Source organism: Thrips palmi, unplaced genomic scaffold, assembly GCF_012932325.1.
Source record: "Thrips palmi isolate BJ-2018 unplaced genomic scaffold, TpBJ-2018v1 HiC_scaffold_3, whole genome shotgun sequence".
NCBI classification, from domain to species: domain Eukaryota; kingdom Metazoa; phylum Arthropoda; class Insecta; order Thysanoptera; family Thripidae; genus Thrips; species Thrips palmi.
In genome coordinates, this window is record NW_023144630.1 from 7,805,133 (window position 1) to 7,826,340 (window position 21,208).

The 21,208-nt window shown below is 47.2% G+C and overlaps 2 protein-coding genes across 2 annotated transcripts; one reads left to right on the forward strand and one right to left on the reverse strand.

Moving 5' to 3' along the window:
- Positions 1-7,695: 7,695 nt before the first annotated feature.
- LOC117648501 (polyubiquitin-like) lies at positions 7,696-16,961 on the reverse strand. Its single transcript, XM_034391006.1, has 8 exons — positions 16,712-16,961; positions 14,495-14,785; positions 12,831-13,119; positions 11,236-11,633; positions 10,807-11,034; positions 9,507-9,609; positions 8,730-8,807; positions 7,696-8,322 (listed from the first exon to the last, which is right to left on the reverse strand). The coding sequence occupies exons 1-8, from the start codon at positions 16,819-16,821 to the stop codon at positions 8,011-8,013; spliced, it is 1,809 nt and encodes a 602-aa protein (XP_034246897.1). The 5' UTR covers positions 16,822-16,961; the 3' UTR covers positions 7,696-8,010.
- Positions 16,962-16,964: 3 nt separating this feature from the next.
- Positions 16,965-20,409, forward strand: LOC117648502. The gene is made up of 3 exons (XM_034391007.1): positions 16,965-17,183; positions 17,628-17,750; positions 19,114-20,409. Exons 2-3 carry the CDS (start codon positions 17,691-17,693, stop codon positions 20,407-20,409), a joined length of 1,356 nt encoding a protein of 451 aa, XP_034246898.1. The 5' UTR covers positions 16,965-17,183; positions 17,628-17,690.
- Positions 20,410-21,208: the final 799 nt, after the last annotated feature.

Here is a 21,208-nt window from a genome sequence, read left to right on the forward strand (position 1 = left end):
AAAAGTACAATCGAGAATTGTACGAACCACAACGAGGCCTGGATTGCACACTGCACTGCACAGCACTCGTCATGCCGGTTCCAATGTACTTTGTACACCAATTGTTGTACTTTCAAAGTACAATTTAATTCCCGATAAAAAAAATTCCAGGAAATGTTGTACTTTTGTTGTGGTTTTTTCATGCAGTATCTGCTCCATAATTGGAAAAAGAATTGAGGTGTAAAATAGCTTTGTATTATGAAAAAATGCTCTGTATTAAGAAGCGTTACAATGCCTTGGTTTTGTTCGTACACCAAGCGACACCTGACAGACTTTTTCTGTGTGAATACAAACTCAAATGCACATTGCATTGGATTTGCAGTGAAACTACAGGCCGGAATATTCCTGATATGACGTGGGAAAGTAAGTGATAACAACTTTAGCTTACAGAACGCTGCATTATTTCTAAACTAATGCACTTGCATCACATAACACTGGGAAAACTTACTTTCACTCAACACATTTGTTCTAAAACCTAACGCAAATCAATAAATTCCTCATGCGACTTTGTCAGCAAACTGTGCCGTGGCACAGTGGGCCAGGAGACCGGTGGAGGCGGTCGCAATCCCGGGACGCGGTTTGAGATCTGAAGTCGTTAAATGGGACTCGAACCAAACGTGTGAGCCCACCAATGGATTGCTCTCCGAGCGAGGAATCCATGAGTGGGGTCACTCGTTCTGATCGAGTCCCATTTAACGACTCTGGAGCTCAAAACGCGTCTCGAGTTTTCGCCGGCGACGCCGGTCTTCTGGCCCACTGTGGTTGGCTGCAGCACACTCACCAAACACCCGCGGTGTTCTCCCCGCACCTCCTCCAGTTCAGCCACGACCTTGGCGTAGTCCCTCTCCACCTTGGTGAAGACAAGCTGCAGCTCGGCGGCTCGCACCGCTCTGGGGACCGCCTTCAGCTTGGCGCGCTCGATGCGCAGCTTGACTCTGGCCGTCTGGAGGTTGAGGTCCGCGATCATCGTCCCAAAGGAGATCATGGCACTGTAAATACGAACAAAAGCAGGCATAAGGCATACTTCAAAGCGAAATTTCCATGTTCTGGAAATTCCTGCGACAGGAAGTTCCTTCCATGGTTAAAATTTAATTTCTGTGAGATGAATGTGTTCCTAAAGCTACAGGCCTCAGCTCCCTTCAGTTTTTGAGCTATGAAGGTTTGCAGAAACTTTTAGTTGTTTCTCTCAACAAAGGGAACGGTCTCCAATCTCCAGATTCTGTCACTTGAACCTTTAAAGACATGATGAAAAGACATGAGTGCCACAGCTAAATTTCAGCCTTGTAGAGGGTGTTGAATTTTATTTATGAGGCTTCCTTTTATTATTCTTCAAATTTGAGAGATTATGCGACATTCAGGTCTTGATTACTTTTTCTCAGGAAAACCAAGAGGAATATTTTAAAGAGGGGCAACGCTTTCTATTTCCTCTATCAAATGAGCTACTGCCAGAATATGGAGGCTGGATCCCTATTCCTTTACAGTGTGGGGAATTAGGGAGAAGGAAACGACTAAATGTTAGCATAAGCACCCATTACTCACAGACTATAAAAAATGCGGTTCAAATTTTGGACTAACACCACAAATGCAAAGCAAATAATTTTGAAGAGAGGTAACTGAAAATACCTGAGGCTGCACAACTTGATTCAGGTAGTTGAAACACTAGAGGGTTCATACACTCAAAGAAACTTGACTACATACTAAGTTCCATTCCAACCCATCCATTTTTCCGTGTAGCAACAGTAGACTAGGTTAACTGAATTTAATTGTAATCATCAAAATGTTCCTTTTAAATGCATAAATTTAAGGTAAGAGAACGGAGAACGGAACTTCTCTCCTTCGTTTCCCAACAAAATTGTCAGAATTGGCATTCAGTACAAAAAAACAACCACGCAAAAGATTTTCACAAAGATTTATGAAATTAGTTTTAGAGTTTGTCAGCCACTTGACAGCAAGGTAACAGAGAGATATTTGTTTGTTCTTAGAAATATTACTTAAATGTCGCTGCTACATAATGACACACTTCAAAGCACGAAAACAAAAAAACTTATGAAGAGAAGTACCTAACACCGTATGTGTGGGGAGAAAACAGACATTAAAGTAACTCTGCGACATTAAGCGTTCCAAGATAATTATCAGCAAAGGCAAATAAATTTCAGTCCATTTTACAAATACCACTCACTTGAGAGTTCAGTAACAGAGACTTGAAATAGATAAACCAAGGAAATTGAGTTCTTCATTTAAGTAATTTTTAACCAATATATCACTGGGAAAATTGTAGAATTAAGTTTATTAAGGAGTGAGGTTATGGACAGACGGATCAAAATTCCTTCCTCGAGGAATTCGCAAATAAAAATAATCTGAGCACGGACCAAAATACGATGAAAACATTAAACCATTTGCGGGCAACATAACCAACTACGTATACAGACATCATTGGTTGCTCTAGAAAGACACCAAGGCCTATAAGGGCCAATGCTCAATTTCATGCCAGCCCGATTCGCGGAGCACGATAGATTCGTGGGAAATTCAGATTGACAAGGAGTGGAAACGAAACGGTTCCAATTATTTTCCAAGTTATAAATAAACACTTACCACAACAAGGGCTGCAGGGCTTTCAAGAGTTTTCAAGCGTAAACAGTGTCCCGTCCCGTCCTCAAGACCATGGATGGATCAAGGATGGATGCGGGCTGCAAACCAGGGCCTTTGATATGATTGCTCCCATCAAGGAAGTTTGAGGTGGGGACTCGACTCTGCCTGCACGGCCTGCACCTGCACCTGCACTGTTGAGGGGAAACGGGGAGAGGGGGGGGGGGGGGAGGAGGAGCTTCCAGAGCTTCCGTCCACCGCCACGAGAGAACCATTGGCGCTACCGTCGGTCGCTGGGCACCTGTCTGCAAGCTGCAAGCCACCGACTCCAGTCGGTGGCTCTAGCCACCAACAGCGTCAGACCCGTTCAGAGAATTTTCATGAGCTCCTCAGACTTCGGGGATGAACATTCAGTTACGCAGTAGAAGTTAAAAAAGGGAGGGGGCAACGTGGTGTTACGCTGAGAGCACATTAGAAGTTCAAAAAGTGAAGGAGAGTAAACGTGGCGTTTCAGTGAGAAATATTGCGCAACGTAACGCTGTGAGACAGGGTGGGGGGTCCGGACCCGCGTAACGCCGCGTTAGGGTGAAAAGGGGGAAAGGGGGGGGATTCTCCAAAACTGAATAACGTACACTAAATTTAATGTAACAATTTTGAAGTGGGGAACTTTTTTGTATAAATTTGAATGCAGAATCGCACAAATTCGTGCGAAATCACGTACGAAGTTGCAGGGAAAGCACGTATGCACAAAATAATAAATGTGTGAAACCACGTACAAAAATAGTGAAAAAGGAAATAGTGAGAAATTCCGAAAACAACGTTAAATAATGAAAATTGGCAACTGTTAACGCTCGACAGCGAACGTGTTTCTGGCTGTTGCGAAAGCAAGGTCAAGGCGCTCTGGGGATTACCTTTTTTTTTTCATTGCCTATCTCACTTTGAGCTACACTGACAAGATAGCAGGTTAACAAATAACGATTGAAATTTTGACTTTTATTTTAGAAGAAAACTGAAGAAAAGTGCATGCATTATAAACTTCGTAAAACGAGAGATGTGGCCACCAGAGTGAACGTAAACGCTCAATACTACAGTTATTTACAGGGCTCCAGCAGAACACTTGTCCACACACATCTGGAGGGGGCCAGGATAAGTTCAAACGCTTTTCAAGACAAGCTCCGCAGAGGCGTTTACAGACACCTTCCGAAACCTTCGTCAGTAAGCTCGAGTTCGCTGAGCCTAATCAGAACAGCGGTGCAATACCGTGGAACATCGTCATATGACGCCTGAACGCTTTTTTCTTCAAGAAATCCGCATCGCACTCGGTACACCCGAACCTGTCCTTCTTTCGTAGGTGATGCGTGTGGTGCTGGGGCATGGAGGGTGGCGTGACGTGCGACAGGCACAGCACGCAGTGGCGCGAGAAATCCAGGTTGTGCTGCAGCGTCAGGTGCTGCAGGTAGTGCTTCCATGAAGTCACCGGCTCTCGGCACCGCTCGCAGCGGCCAAAAGGCCTCCAGCGAGGATGGGACTGGGAGCTGGTGGAAGGCGCGTCTCCCGACGACGACGGCATGACGGCACCAACAGCAGGGGCTGGCTGGGTGCGGCGATCCGCGGGGCCTGTGCCGAGAGAGGATCAACCGCACAGTGGGCCAGAAGACCGATGGAGGCGGCCAAAACTCTAGACGCGTTTTGAGCTCCAGAGTCGCTAAACAGGACTCGAACCGAGCGTGTGACCCCACCTCGTTCGGAGAGCAATCCATTGGTGGGGTCACACGTCCGGTTCGAGTCCCATTTAGCGACTCTGGAGCTCAAAACACGTCCGGGAGTTACTTCTTACCCTGCGGTCGGCGCGGTGGACCACTACTAGCGACACCAGGGGACGGAGGCCTCGCGATGTCGACGCCAGGCTCTTCTCGGTGCGGTTGAGACGGCGGCTCCTCCACTCGCAAGAGCGGACTCCCGCGGCCGAACGCCGCGACTCGGAACTCCGGCCGCACGCTGATGGCTGGAGCGGACGGGCGTGGACCTAGGACGAGAAGGGAAGTCGGAAGTGTCGTGTTTGACCTAATCCTCAAACTGCAGGTCCAAGCCACTGTGAAATCAAACGTGCACAAGTCCACACTTCCTGGTGTGGAGTAAGTCTCCACACATGGAAATGCTGAGTACGTAGCCTCCACACTTCAAGTGTGGAGTAGCTCATGAGCTACGAGCTACTCATGTACAAGGCCAACATCTCTTGGCATGGTGCAAACGGGGACAACCCCACGTTTGAAGTGTGGAGACTGCAAACTCTGCACTTGCAAGTGTGGAGACTGAAAATTCCACTCCTCCGCATTTCAAATGTGGAGTTGTCCACGTTTGGTTTTGCACTGTAGGGCACACCGATGTGTCACGCTTGCAAGTGAGGGACACGGTCTAGGTCTGTCCCAACCTCGCAAGCGTGGAACAAACGTGCTTCACACATGCAATAAATGTTTTTAAACAAATTTTGTATTAATTCGTGCATTTATTTATTTACACTCTCATGCCAGGAACGTGACACCACGTTGAAACGAATGTGACAAAATGTGACAAAATGTCACGTTCGTTTGAGCATTGTGTCACACTCGTTTGGATGTGAATCGGCCAAAAATTAGCTTGCTCACATTCAAACGAATGTGACACAATGCTCAAACGAACGTGACATTTTGTCGTGACATTTTGTCGTGACATTTTGTCATGACATTTTGTCACGTTCGTTTCGACGTGATGTCACGTACTTGGAATGAGAGTGATCCTAGCACATTTGATACCATTAAACGTTCCGGTCCGACGACGTATTGAGATTTTAAGCGTATCCGGCCGTGAGTTAATGTTTCCCTCAGAGGGCAATTGTGTCAGGGAAGTGCAATGTGCCCTAAGGTGGAAGCCATAAACTGCAGCACAGCGTGATGGCCTGCGAAGCCCAGTATGTAATGGGACAAAAATGTCTAAAAGTATTAAGTTGCACTGAGGTATTCTTCACACACTTAGTTACTATGTAGTTTTTGTGCATAAGCTTCGCAAATCATGCATGAATTTGTGCAAAAGCTGTGCACGAAAAACAATCTACGTTGTAATTAAGTGAGTGGGGACCAGGTCCTCACGAGGTTGCATAATATTGTGCGTAAAAATGCATGAATTTATGCAAATTTGAGCGCAATTTTCTGCAAATCGTTACGCAGGATTTAAGTCATGCAACACCGGGTACAAAATCGTACATAAAATATTAAGCGTGAAGAGACAGTCGATGAAGATCCATTAGAGCGGTGAGGTCGAGGGGGTATGCGCTCTCTGAACCTGTGTACCGACTATTACGCTATTACGCCCTATTACGCCACAAATTAATCGGAATTTAGCTAAAAACGGCCTAAAACACACCAAAATTGATAAAATTTTGACAATTTCGGCTATTACGCGACTATTACGCGTATTATTACGCGTGCTATTACAGATAGAGTGAACCGACTATTACGCGAGTGCATACCCCCTCGGGTGAGGTATTATGGTTTCAGACCATAATGATGGGTGATCATCTGACAGAACAATGTATATTCATAGGCAATCCCGCGGTAGATACGGTGTTTTGTGCGAATGTCACACAAATGACTCACCATCAACCTCGCAGCGCTCGTCTGTGCTCACCCGACAGTCATCCCGCCCGGAAGCCTCTCCATCCTGCGAGCCCGTATTCTCCGCCCCGGAGTCCGAGGGACCTGCAACGGAAACACGGGTCGTCAGCAAGATTGATTCAAAAAGTCAAAGCCAGCCCCTCCGAGATGACCAAGCGCATACCACGAACCATGACCAAGCAGAAACCACGAACCATGACCAAGCAGAAACTACGAACTCTCACGTCACAAACTAAATGTTATGTAAAATTTTGTACGAGACATCACAGTTTTTTGTGCACACGAAATTTACGTACAATTTTCGTACGAAAAACTGCACATTTCCCGCCACTTTTGTACAAAATTGTACTAAATTTTGAACAAATTTGTACGAAAAGTTCGTGTGCGCAAAAAACTGTGATGTCTCGTACAAAATTTGTACAAAAATATTAAGTGTGCACGCGACCGCCATAAGAAAGGATGCGCCCTCCCACAAAGACGTTTTACCCTCTCTTTCAACGGGGAACACCGTTGTTCCCGTTGTCGAAATTTTATGGAAATGGATCCATCGCGATAAGACGAAGATAAAAGCCAATCCATTGCCGTGCCAAATTCAAATGGTAGAGAAGAACCCGGGGATTGGGTTTTGCCTATACACTTGGGAAGACAGCCAGAAGACCGTTTGTAGAGGCAGCCAAAAGCCAGGACTGTTTATAGCTTAAGAGTCGCTATATAGGACTCAAACAGAACGTGTGAGACTAACTTCGAATTGCTCTTTGAACGAGGAATCCATTGATGGGAAAACAAGTTCGGTTTGAGTCCCATTTAGCGACTCTGGAGCTCCAAACGCGTCCAGACTCCTTGCCGCCCGCAACGGTCTTCTCGCCCACGCCCACTGTGCCCCACCCTCTTTTAGTGCACCACCTATGGGCGACCTAAGACAGCTCAGCTATCCCTTGTGCACAAGATGTATGCTCCAGGAAGCATGCATGCAAGTATGCACAATAGCACAAGTACATGCTTGGCAGGCATGCACCAGCTAGAGCGTGCTTGCAGGCATGCTCCAGGTAGAGCGTAAGTACAATGTACACTTTTCGATTCGAGGAGTCCTCGTCAGTACACACTAAATTCTTATGGACTTTTTAAATGCATAATGACGCATAATTTATGCATAGTTATGCATGCGCAGAAACGTTCATAAGGTATGAATAAAATTATGCATCATTGTGTACATTTTATGCACCTTCCTGCATAAAATGTACACAGTGATGCATAATTTTATTCATACCTTATGAACGTTTCTGCGCATGCATAACTATGCATAAAAAAGTCCATAAGAATTTAGTGTGTAAGAGCGTGTGTAGGGGAGTGGTTCTCACGTTGAAATGTAAACTTCCTACTTTTTCTGGGAAGGGCTTAAAATAAACTAAAGCAGCAAAGGTAAATTCAACATATCAATATGGATAATAAAAACGATACAATTGTACAATCAAGAGCAAGGTCTAGTAAAAATATAAAAATCATGGAAAGTTCAAGTACGAATGGGTCCGCGCATGCAGTCGGGCTTTGAAACTGCTCATCTAAGGGTGGTTAGGTTAGGCAAAGGTTAGGCAAAGGTAAATTCAACATATCAATAGGGATAATAAAAACGATACAAATGTACAATCAAGAGCAAGGTCAAGTAAAAATATAAAAATCATGGAAAGTTCAAGTATGCTTGTGTCCGCGCATGCAGTCCGGCTTTGAAACTGCTCGTCTAAGGAAGACTGGGGAGGTCTTCATCGACGAAGACGTCGAACTGTAGCTTCGGGCTGCCACACGTTGAGTCCGCAGGAAATCTGCACGGGCTGGCTTCCGGGGCAGGGACTACTTCTCCGGACACAATTTTGCCCACTGCTAGTTTTTCATCTCCACCGCCCCTGAGACGGAGAGCCAAGTGCAAGAGCTCCTCTTTGCTCATGGCGAGGGACCGGAGGGAGCGGCAGTCCTCCAGCTGTCGCCCTTTCCATATAAGTCTCTGTTGATCTGGAGGAACGCCCGATTTTTCCATTACGTCCATCTTCACCGCCTGCAACACCAGAACGAAGAGCGTGAGTTTCTGATAGCACTCTAAATGTCTCACTATGGAATTTGAGCTATGTTACAGTGAATTAACCACAAGCATAATACGACGGAATATTCCTTCGTAATACGAATCTATTCTGTATTTTCTTTGTAAGATGCAAAGAAACCCTTCGTGTACTACAGTCTTCATCGGCAAAGAGTCGACTTCGTGCGACGGTCCCCGCTTACGCAAAGGGGGCGAGCTCGAGCCACAATGGTTTTATGGCCCTCCCGAGCTCGGACCGGAGCTTTTGTCTACCGCCATGTGCTGTTCGGTTTTCGTGTCGGCAAAGAGTCGAAGTCCAGTGCCGACCCGTCTACTCTTTGCCGGTGAAGACTGTACTGTGACAACTACTTTCGTATTATGCTTACGCCAAACCAGTACGAGTCGCACAGGGCAAACAAGGTGCTGTTTTCGCCGTCTGCGCTTCTCTGAACACTCAAAGGGCCCTGTCAGGGAAGTAAATTAATGGCAATTGAACACGGTGAAAAATTCTGAAAATTCAGACCAATTTAGTCACATTTGGCGGTCTGAATCTTAATCGAAGACACGACTTGCAAGTATATTATTTCCAATTGAGATAATTACTTACAAAACGAAAATAATAGGACGAAATTCCAGAACAAAACGGAACGTCTAAACCAAGCACTAATTAGAACATAACCATTCACTAGCAAGCAAGCACACGGAGTCAACCTCAAAGCACGCACTGAGCTCACTGTCAGAATTTGAATTGTCACTTGATGACAATTTCAAGGCTAATTTTCCTAACGTCATCAGATTCAGATTATTTATTCAGCATTCTTGTTACTTTGTGTACATAGCTGAAGTCACAGATCAAGGAGTTAAAAACAAAATATAGGGGCAAATCATATACCAAAGCAGCTAAAAGTAAAAGCATCACAGTATTATTGGAAAAAAAGTTCATTAACTCTATAGAATTCCTTTTGCACTAGCCATTCTTTTAAGTTCCTTACAAAACATTTTAAGACACAAGATTTCCTTCAGACGCTTGGGAAGATTATTTTAAATTTTGCAAGCATGATCCTGAATTTCTGTAAAAGTACAGTAGCGTGGGTTCGGTAAACAAATTATCACAGTGGCCCACGAAAAAAATGATCTCAGTTTTGCGATGTTAGATATCCTACCTCAACGGTTGTGTTCCAGTCGAAGCACTGCAGTTCAAAGGTCTCGCCAAGGAGTGTCCTGACGAAGAGTTGCACCTTCGAGCTAGGGGCTGGCATTGGAATCCTGCGCAACCAGGCAGATAGAAATACATCTTCGCGGCATCCTAAAAGTGTGCTCCACAACTGAAGTGTGTACCATATGTACTGTATACTTACAAGTACAGTATACTTGAAAGTATACTTGCAAGTACACACCTACAGATGCATACGTGGCTGAGAGAGTAGGTACACACCCACAGATTCATACGTTATGGGGTGAACTCCATGACCAAGTGCACTGTCATTCCAGGAACGTGACATCACGTTGAAACGAACGTGACAAAGTGTCACGTTCGTTCGAGCATTGTGTCACGTTCGTTTGAATGTGAACGAGCTGATTTTCGGCCAATTCACACCCACCAAACGAATGTGCCACAATGCTCAAACGAACGTGACAGCTCTACAAATCGAAGAGTGTACATGGTATGCTCTAACTGGAGCATGCCTGCAAGCACGCTCTAGCTAGCGCATGCCTGCCAGGCATGCACTAACTAGTGCATACATGCCATGTACACGCTAACTGAAGCATGCATCTAGTGCATAAGGGATAGGGAGTTGTCTGCATCAGGAAGCGTGTACATGGCATGTATGCGCTAGTAAGTGCATGCTTGGCAGGCATGCGCTAGTTAGAGCGTGCTTGCAGGCATGCTCCAGTTAGAGCATACCATGTACACTCTTCGATTTGTAGAGAGTTTGTCACGTTCGTTTCAACGTGATGTCACGTTCCTGGAATGAGAGTGTGTGGATCTGCAGAAGTGTTCCGAGCTAAGTATGCATCTGTAGATGTGTACTCATTCAAGAACCTGTTGATGTGTACACTTCTTAGATTTGCAAAGAATTTTATGCAAATTTTAAAGACCTAAACCAACCCTTTCAATGTGTCCAAACATTTGATTCTGAAACTACCGAAAACAGCGTTCATAATGGCAACTGCCCTCTGACGGCTATTTAGAAAAAGTGTTCATAATCATGGCGTGAAACTGGGGGCTTTGGTCACCTGCACCACTTTTTCGGGTGGCATTGCCGCCCAGTTTCTGCGCAACATGGTCGCTTAGTCATGGTCTACAAATCATCAAGCAACTTGCCTTCGCCCATGGCCGAGCGCGCATTACTCATTTGCCCTGTTTCAGGGCATGCCAAATTTTGGGTGTGGCTGGCTCATGTTGTCCAAAAACCAGCATTAAAGTCAATGGGCAGATTAAACTCTCTGTGTCATACAAACCGCAAAACCAACAGGTCTGCCTTCATGGAGGGTGTGCCTATGCCGCACTCGGCCAAGGTGCAATCCCTCTGCAGCTCCTCGTCCCCAGAGTAGAGCGCGCAGGCATCGTTCCGGTCTAGGCTCTCCTGCTTCCAAGGCTGCGAGGTGAGACGGCAGATGGCCCTCTTACGGAGTACCGCGACCGTGTCCTCGGGGTCGACGCCCACCTCCACCGTCTCGGGGTAGTAGCTGGGATAGAGATACGCACAGTGGGCCAGAGGACCGGCGCCGGCGGCCAAAACCCCAGACGCGTTTCGAGCTCCAGAGTCGCTGAAGAGGACTCAAAGCGAGCGTGTGACCCCACCAATGGATTCCTCGTTCGGAGAGCAATCCATTAATGGGGTCGCACGCTCGATTCGAGTGTAGAAAATGGATTCCAGAGTCTCCAACCTGTGGGCGGAGGCGCCCTCCACGGCGACACTGATCCGCAGCGAGCCGCACTCGCGCAAGTCGAGGGTGTCGAGGCACGCCACGTTGTAGTGGCACAGAGGCCGGTCGCCCTGGAGCTGCCTGCCGTCCAGGTAGAGACCGTGCAGCTCGCTGGGGACGCCCAGCACCCCGCGCAACACGCTCTGCACGGTGCGCGTGGACTTGGTCACGACGAACTTGGTTCCCTTGGGATGGTGCACGTACAGCCAGAGGTGGGTCCCCAGACGCAGCTTGCCGCACACGTACAGTGTAGGGAAGCCCTTGGCCAGCACGTCGGCCACCCATTCAGGGCAGGCGCCGTCCGCAGCGCGCAGCCGCTGCTCGGCGCGGGGAATGCGCAGCTCATGCTCGATGGTGGCCTGCCGGCAAGCCCGCTCTCGTTAATGGATTCCGCACTCTCAGACCTTACCTGATTATTTTTTCTACTCTGCAAACTGAAGTGTGTACATAGTACACTCTTATTAGAGCATGCTTCCAAGTACACTCTTATTTACAGCATACTTGCTAGGCACACGCTAAAATAGAGTGTGCCTGAAAAGTACACGCTAAATAAGTGTGTACCTTCCATGTACACGCTAAAATACACTCGATAAGTCCTATCTAAAAGCATGGGCCAGTTTAAGTGTACTTGCCAGGTACACTCTCATTTAGCGTGTACATGCAATGTACACTCTATTTTAGTGTGTACCTAGCAAGTATGCTGTAAATAAGAGTGTACTTGGAAGCATGCTCTAATAAGAGTGTACTATGTACACACTTCAGTTTGCAGAGTATATTGTAGAAAATTTACTCTACGGCTTAGTGATTTTAGAGCGTTACAATGATATAGTAAATATTTTCAATAGCATATCGAATAAATTTTACATGAGATACAGGTGCAGGCGCACGTTACCCCCACTCGGCCCCTCTCGGCCCCCACCACCGCTCATCACGGCCGCGCGACACTCTTTAGTTTCGACTTCCGGTCTAGGTTTCCTCCGAAGCCCCTAATAACTGACTTTTCCAGGTCTTCAAGGTTTTTCAGTCTTGTGGCAGGGGGTGGCAACGGCGTAGGGAGAACGTGAAGCGATGCTCGCGCCGTCAGTGCAGAGGTTGCGCACTTGTTCGAGATTATGAAAACTAGACTGTGCTTTTCAAAACACTTTGCACCGATAGAAAGGGCTTGAAATTTAGGGTGCATTAGGCTAATTGCCCTTCTCGAAACTGCTCCCTTACCTAATATTAAGGTGCAGTAAAAACACCGAAAAACGCAAAAATCATAAAATTTGAAAAAAAAACTCGAATGCGCCATGTTGATGTAAATGATTTCGCCCTTGTGTTCGGTTGAATTGGAAGTATCGGGCAGTCTACTAGGCCAAATGCACCCCAAATTTTGTGCTCTTTCGATCTGTGCAAAGCGTTTTGCAATCAACGGTCTAGATCTTACGATCGAAGCAAAATAAGTAACCCCTGCACTTTACTCGCGCATGGCTTCACGCGCCTCCTAGGCCGTTGCCGCCCCCTGCTTGTGGCAACCCTGTGACAACAAATTTTAATACCAAGTGTGGCGCTCTGACCTTGAGCGACTCGATGGACTCGGTGGGGCACGCGGACACGACGGCATCGCCCGAGGGAGTCCGCACGAAGAGCGGCGCCTCTCCGCCCTGCTGCGCCCCTAGCAGGCGCCACTCGCAGCCGTCCAGCCGCGGGGCGCCCTTCCGCGGCCACAGCCCCAGCCGCCACTTGGTGCGCGCCAGGCCCAGCCTCTCCGCGTCCTCCTCGCCGACGGCGCGGCCCTGCGCGTCCCGCAGCGACTCCACCAGCATGGCGCGCCCGCCCGTGCTCTCGTCGCGGAGCACAGTCGTGCTGCAACGGACGCACGGCCCACAGAGGGCCAGAAGACCGGTGGAGGCGGCCAAAACTCTAGACGCGTTTTGAGCTCCAGACTCGCTAAACAGGCCTCGAACCGAACGTGTGACCCCACCAATGGATTGCTCTCCGAACGAGGAATCCATTGGTGGGGGGTCACACGTCCGGTTCGAGGCCTGTTAGGCGACTCTGGAGCTCAAAACGCGTCTAGAGTTTTGGCCGCCTCCACCGGTCTTCTGGCCCACTGTGCGGCCCGAATCAGTTCCACACTCTGAAAACCAGTCGAACTTCGGCCTTACAAAGAAAAGTAGCTTGTCACAACAAAGTATTATGGGCAAACAAAGAATATACTTGGTAAGTTACGAACTATTTCTTGGTACGACGATCAAAATTTGTGCTATGTATGCTCCGAATACTTCGTACTCTACGAACTCAAGTGTGTCCATAGTACACTCCACCTGGAGTCAACATGCATGTACACTCCAACCTGGAGCATACCTGACATGTACACCCCAGGTTGGCATGTACTTTCCAAGTGCACGCCAGGTGGCGCATACCTGCACGTACACTGCTGCCCGGTCTACCACGCAAAGAATAGGGATCCTCCGCAACAGTGTACCTGAAGGTATGCGCCACCTGACGTGTACTTGGCAAGTACACGCCAACCTGGAGTGTACATGCCAGGTATGCTCCGGGTTGGAGTGTACATGCCAGGTATGCTCCGGGTTGGAGTGTACATGCCAGGTATGCTCCGGGTTGGAGTGTACATGCATGTTGACTCCAAGTGGAGTGTACCAGTACACACTTGAGTTTGCAGAGAAAGGGTTTTTAGCGTGCTGTGTTGCGAGGTAAGGGCACGAAATTTTTCAGGTCACTGGAGAAAAGTTTCCCTTTTCATCCCTTCTAGACCACTTTTTTTTTACGAAACAACCTTGCAAAGAAAAATCCCAGTGATAAGTTTGCTTTTGCTTTCCACAAAATTGACAAGCTGGAGAGTATTTCTGGGGCAAGCTTGCCAATTTTGGTCATTCAAAATGGTTTGCCAAGTTTGTGGCAAGCCGACTTGCCACTGACTTTGCAGTGTGAAAAAAAGTTCAGGAAAGTCCAGAACATCAAAGCAGAGTTCCGTTTCATGAAGTGCTCTTCAAGATAATACTATAAGATACTATTAGATCAACCAAAAGTTTCATAATTGTAGGACACAGCTCTGTCATTGTTGGCAAGCTGGCAGGCAGGCAAGCGTGGAGCCCCAGCGGCTTACAGCGGGTGGGTAAACGTGCACGAAGCGGAATCGTTGTCTCTTTTGTCTTTAAGTCGTTATGTATAATGTATCATCTGCTAAAAAAAAGTTACACGCTGAGAATGAACGTACCTGGTGAGGTGGTAGAGCACGCTGACCATGTTCACGACCCCGGCCTCGCCCTTCTCCCAGGAGTCCGTGGGCGCGAGCTCGGCGCGCTGCATCTTGAAGGTGCAGCCCTCCTCCATGCCGCCGTTGTGGAGCCGCATGGTGAGGCGGCCCCCGGGAGCGGGCGCCACGAAGCGAAGGTTGGGGAGGCCCGTGGCGGGGTCCACCAGCGAGACGGCGCGCAGGGGAACGTCATTGCAAAGCACCTGCAGCGTAAGCTGGAAATCGCCGTCGGGAGACACCAGCACTGCCAGGCTGGAAAAGTTAGGCCGATGCAACTTGTGAGCCATCACTGCCAGCCGCGTAGTTTGTCATTACAAAGACAATAGGCCTACACTCTCAGCCTCTTATTGACTTTATCGTCAGTAACCAGGTACTTGGCCTACAAAAAATGATCCAGGAAGCGGAAGAAGGGAATAACTTGACTTATCCCCAAATTGAGTTTTTATTTTATTATTGTACCTTAGAATGGTTTACATCATTACACCAAATTATTTGACTGAATTCCAAGCAGTTTAGGAGAAAATCCACATGGGAAAAGGGTATAACTCAACTTAACCCCTTTTTCGGTCTAAATTTCATTGGAAAATGGAGATAACTCAACCTTAGTCTACATGAGTCCGTTTGACAAATTGGCAAAAGGATATAACTCAACTTGTGTTTTTATGAATCTAGTGTAAAAAGAATCAACTCAACTTAACCCCCCCTTAATTTTAAATTTCAATTTGGAAAAAAGAGCTAAGTCCAAAAAATACACCAGAGTAACATACACTTTATGCAGACTATTGTTTTACTTGACTTGTCTCCAAATTCCTCTTTGTTAAGGAAATATAAGGTGAGCTGACTCTGTTTTCCATTTCAACGGAAAGTGACAAGTCGCAGAAATCCTCTACGGAGTGACCTTACACTTTTGATTCTTTTTTCAAAATTTTACTAATGCTTTTTGAAATTATTAACATCTGCAACATTCATTTGTTTTGTTTTAGTTTTCCCTGCTAACAGTTTTTTGTTTCTCCTGAAAAATGGCCAAAATTGAGTTATCCCCTTCTTCCGCTTCCTGGATCAAATAATACTTAGTGTTTTCTTGTAAGATACGAACAATTAGCTGCATAAAATTATGTAGGAATTATTTTTTGTCAATAATTACCGACAAAAGTGCAGATAATGCGAACAAAAGTCAAAAGTACATATTACTGTTGCACAAAAAAAAACAGAGGTACTATTGAAAAATGTCAATGCCATGTACTAAAAGTCAATAGTCTGTCTGAGAGTTTAGAAAATTTCAAAAATTTGAGGGAAGGGGTGTTACCCCCGAGCACCAAGGCAAAAATTCATACTATGGCCCTGCATGTACGCAAAATGTGCTAAATTTGCTTATTTCCTCACACGAAACTGTCACTAGCCAGGGCAACAAACTCATATCCGATCCAAATCTTTAGACGACGAGTCAATACTCGGCGTGGTTCTCTGACTTAAGTCGACGTAACGACTTGGAGCACGTACACCACGACAAGATAATATTGGTTATTTTAAGTCGTTGCTCTCTCACGTAACACGAAAAACACGGTTTTAATTTTTTGCCGAATTTAGACTATTTAGACTAGTTTAGAGGCAAGAGTTTTCATTTTTTATCAAAAGGAAAGAAAACATGCCTAAACAAAATCTGAAAGATCGGCCGACATTATGATATCTACTTCTTAAAGAACTACTCAAGGACTAAACCGGAAGTCAGGAGCGTTGTTGAAGAAGCCGGCGCTGTTGAAGGTGTCAGACCGACAAATACAGTTTGTTCGGGGAACCTTGTCGCCCTGTACTCAAAATGGGGGTCGGGGGAATTATATATTGAAATCGAATGCTGCTTGTGGCGATGTGTGGCAAAAGGGTAGGTGTAAACGCCAGGTGTGGATTGTTGGAACTGGCGCAGCACCGCGAAGAATGTTACAAGACACGGTCTGGCGTACACCTACCTTGTACTTGTATTATGTACGAAGCAAATCAATAGAAAGCGTCTAAATGCTCACTTAACTTGGAAACAACCATCTTTTTCCTTCCAAAGTTCTGATAGGTCGTGCATGACTTTGGTGTCCACCCGAAGCTCACAATCAGAAGCTCACTGTCAAAATCATAGATCATCCAAAGACACTGACTAAGAATGGACTACTCTAAAATACAAAACTTTACTTGAGTAGATTGTTGGCCACAAGACAAATGCGAGGACACTGATCTGGTATACTGTCTCCAGTTCTTCTTCGTACATCCGGTCCGAACTTCTCTGCGGTGCCCAGTCGCATGAATAGGAATTGTGTCAAACGTGAACACGTTCACGTTACAGAAGTACTGTTTCCAGTGTCATCTACGTTTCTCCTTTTCTCTATTTCCAATAAAGGTCGTTACGGAAGAGTAAAGATTTACGTGGGCAGTAAGAAGTAGGCCACTTACCTACTCATGGTGGGGTGTGGAGTGGAAGGGAGTCAGACGACGTCGTGTGTGTGAGGCGCTGAGATCGGAAGCTTCACAAGGCGAGCAGCGGAAGCTTCACGAGGCGAGCAGATTGCTGCCTTGGCCTCTACAGCCTACAGCCCTTACAGTGGAGAAACGCGCAGTCCGCAGTCTCTCCCCGCAGCAGCGCCAGCCGTTTCCGGTGAAGTCAGAGGTAAGCTTCGCAAAGAAAATTGATGCACTGTAGAAATGCTTCATAATGAGGTATTTCGACCGAAAGAAGAAGAAAAGGAAATTGCAAGATGGCCGCCGCTAAAACATAACAAACCCTCACTTGTTTTCCTATGTTTTCTGCTCTGCGCATGCGTAGAAGCTCCCGAGCAGAAAACAAGTGAGGGTTTGTTATGTTCTAGCGGCGGCCATCTTGCAATTTCCTTTTCTTCTTCTTTCGGTCGAAATACTTCATTCGGAGTAGTTTACTTCATATTACGAAGCAATTCTTTGCAGAACTTACAATGTCTTGGTTAAATTCCTATGACAGCTGACCCGCTTGAGCGCCGTAACAGTTCACAGATTTACGAGTTGAGCTCCGTAACAGTTCAGAGAGGCTGTTCCCGCTTTGCGTTGCGATAAATATAGACGTCCGTTTACATTTCAGGTCTTTTTCGCCCTAGCCCTGATCGAAGTCGGCGTACTTACCGTCCCGCTGTATTCACCGTTGATGGTAGAAGTTCAGTGTAACCTTGGCATCCAGAGTGTTGCCTCAACAATGGATCAGTCGGTGAGTTGTTCCTTCCATCAATACAAGGTACACCATCACTGTTTAATTTGTCAGTGATCAGCTAAGTAATTTGTGCAAACTACGTACTTGTCGTTTCTGGAGGGGGCTCATACATTTGAAGCACTAGGCTCAAAAAAGCCCTAGTGTAAGGAAAATTACGTGCTTATGTGATTGCCTCTGTAAGAGGGGGGTCTTATTTAGTTAACTCATCGTGCTAACTGACCAAAAAAACCGAAATTGAGTAAAAACTCGACGATGCGGGCATTATTGTAACATCCGAGGACCTTGGTCTCGTACGAGTGCGACAACGCTGCTCCAAGTTTTCCGAGTTTTAAGCAAATTTTTCTGTTGGAGATTCACCGAGAGGTAATGTACATAGCCCCCCCTGAACCTGTACTGTAGGGGCTATCATACATAGCCACGTACATTTTAACCTTCAATTTGGGTGTTTTGGCCTTCGTTCAATATTTCCCTACGAAGCCAACGTCAACTTAGTAGCTAGCGTCGCTACGAGCTGAATGCCTCACTGTTTAATTTGTCAGTATCAGCAAGTAATTTGTGCAAACTACTACTTGTCGTTTCTGAAGGGGGCTCATACACGTTGAAAGCACTTACTAAAAATATTGTTTTGCTGTTAAAGGATTAAGAGTTTTTGATTTCTGTTTTAAAACCCTTTAAGGAGTAAGCTTCATTTGGACATTAAGTAATTTGACGTTGGACACTTTTAGGGAATTTTATTAGAAACTTATAAAATTTTTGTTCTCGTAAGATGTTGTTCGCATACTTGCTCAGACCATAGGGGGAAATATCAGGGAGACTCATCCCCAGTAATGTCATAGAATTGACTAGAATGGGCTTTAAATCTGCAACAGTTTTCAAGGAAAATTTTTCTCTCAATTAATTTTTAAAAACAATTTTGCTTCATAATTATTGCAGCTTTAAAGCCCATTCTAGTCATGATTGCAATCTTACATCAGACCTTGGTCTTGCAATCAATTCAAGATTTCCCTTGAATTTTGGTGTGCAAATATTCTTGTTGTTTCCCCTTGGGTTCACTACAAACCTAACTGTCTACTAAGTGCACACTTACAAATGCATGCTTGCAAGTACACACTTACAAACGCATGCTTGGCCAAGTACACACTTACAAATGCATGCTTGCAAGTACACACTTGACGCCGTATAACTCCATGCGTCAAGCATGCGTTTGTAAGTGTGTACTTGCAAGCATGCATTTGTAAGTGTGTACTTGGCCAAGCATGCGTTAGTAAGTGCGTACTTGAAGGCATGCATTTGTAAGTGTGTACTTAGTAGACAGTTAGGTTTGCAGTGTTCTCACTCCCCTCTCTGATTGTGCCCCCAGCTGCTGGACCTCCCAGACGACGTGCTGCTGGCCGTGCTGGCCTACTTGTCCCCCGTGGAGCTCTTGGCGTGCCGCGTGTTGTGCCGTAGGCTTCGCGACCTGTGCCTGCACCGCGAACTCTGGAAGACTGCTCATGTCCGGTCGGTCGTCGGTGATAGAGGCGTGGCGCGCGCGGCCCTGCGTCTGGCCCCCTGCCTGCGGAGAGTGTTCTTCGGAGACCTCGGACCAATATCGTCGTTGGTGGCTAGCACAGAGTGTGCGGTTACCGAGCTCAGTGTGCTTGTGAGACTCGACACCGAGGTCGCTCCGGCTACGGCCATAGTTCAGAAATTTGCCACACTGGGCGGGTTGAAATCCCTCGACTTGCTGTTAGGCATGTCACTTGAAATTGATACAGCTTATGATCTTTTGGAGGCGGTCTACAGGCTGACCTGTCTGCGCGAACTAAAGATATCGGTTTGTCAAAACAGTGAACTAGGTGATCCCCGTCGTGATGGCGCGAGAGTCAGGTCCTCGCTTGTCAAACTGAGCTACTCACGCTTTCAGGACCCCTTCCTTGAGTTGCTCCTCACCACACACGGGGCAACTCTCGAAGAAGTTGCTCTGCTCACCGGCGACAGTCTGCCCGTGAACTTGTTGGCAGCGATGCCGAGGCTGCGCTCGCTTACCTGCCACATGAGCAACGAGCTGGTCTATTCGCACGGCCTGTCTCGGCTGGAAACCCTTCACTTGAACGCCTCTGACAGGTTTTTTACTCCCAACGCTCTGGAGTTCTTCCGTCGAGCGCCGAATCTGAGAACGGTGTCTTTCTCAGTGCCGAGGCAGGACCCGGCATCCCCTCTGCAGGCTCTGGCTGCCTCACCCTCCGCCAGGGTCCTGGAGGTCCTGAACCTGCGTTGGGGCGCCCCTCATTTGATGGACTTGACCTGGCTCGCCGGGTTCATCCCTCGCTTCCCCTCTCTGCGGTCACTGTCTTTGGACACCTCTCTGCTCCGAGTGGATCTGGACGGCCTCCTGCAGTCAGTGACCCCCACGTCGGCTCCCAGCCTCACCGCGCTCAGGATGACGTCATCAGGCTGCCCGCACGCCTGGCTGCATCGTTCCGCGGTCCAGGAGCTCCTCACGAGGAACGCGCGCCTCCACCTCCACGTAGGAGGCGACATCCCTCGCCAATGCAGCTGCGAGTGGTGCAGCCGGGGATGCCACGCGGGGCTGCGTGGAACCCTCAGTCGACGCGCCATGGCCTCCCACCGCAGGACGGCTGGCTGCCCCAGCGGCTGCTGCATGTGGCCGTGATCAGCTGGGTCCTAGATGTAGAGAAACGCAGCACAGTGGGCCAGAAGACCGGTGGAGCCGGCCGAAATTCTAGACGCGTTTTGAGCTCCAGAGTCGCTTAGTAGGGCCCGAACCGAACGTGTGACCCCACCAATAGATTCCTCGTTTGAAGATCAATCCATTGGTGAGGTCACACGTTCCGTTCGAGCCCTATATAGCGACTCAGAAGCTTAATACGCGTTTAGAATTTTGGCCGCCGCCTCCACCGGTCTTCTGGCCCACTATGTGCAGGGTTGCCTCAAGTCCGCCATTTCGCTCAAGGCTTCAAACCCGTATTCCAGATAGAGGGGCATAGTGAGCGAGCTTGCAGTTGGACAAGAGACGTACAATCGGCTTGCTTACTAAATCTTTGTACCTTGTAGGGGTTAGAAACTACGGAGAAAAAGCATCCTCCTGTTCCTTTCAAATAGTTTCAAGCCGACGGACTAGGGACACACCCAGCGTTTCTCTTACACATCACCGGAGTGCCGCTCTAAGAATAAAAGAGTCGACGTTTTGGGCGAGGTACATTCACCACCCAATTTAGGGTGCAGATATTTCATCGCCTAAATTTGGGTGATTGGGGTTTTCTCATCCGAATTTGAGTGATAATGCCTTCTAGCAGATTCACCCTTTATCGACCAAATTTGGGTAAGGAAACCATTATCGCCCTAACGTGGGTGATGAAATATTGCTCACTTTATGTTGGCTGAAGTTTATACCTTGCCCGAAAACACTCTTCCATTCTCAGTGTGCCTACTTTCGCAAGTGTACACCACCA

Coding starts and splice junctions, on each gene's coding strand:
- LOC117648501 (XM_034391006.1), bottom strand. CDS start 16,821: ATGCGACTGGGCACCGCAGAGAAGTTCGGACCGGATGTACGAAGAAGA. Junction 9,610..10,806: donor GCAGACCTGTTGGTTTTGCG/GTTTGTATGACA, acceptor CTGGTTGCGCAG/GATTCCAATGCCAGCCCCTA. Junction 8,808..9,506: donor ACTGGAACACAACCGTTGAG/GTAGGATATCTA, acceptor CTTCCCTGACAG/GGCCCTTTGAGTGTTCAGAG.
- LOC117648502 (XM_034391007.1), top strand. CDS start 17,691: ATGGTAGAAGTTCAGTGTAACCTTGGCATCCAGAGTGTTGCCTCAACA. Junction 17,751..19,113: donor CCTCAACAATGGATCAGTCG/GTGAGTTGTTCC, acceptor TTGTGCCCCCAG/CTGCTGGACCTCCCAGACGA.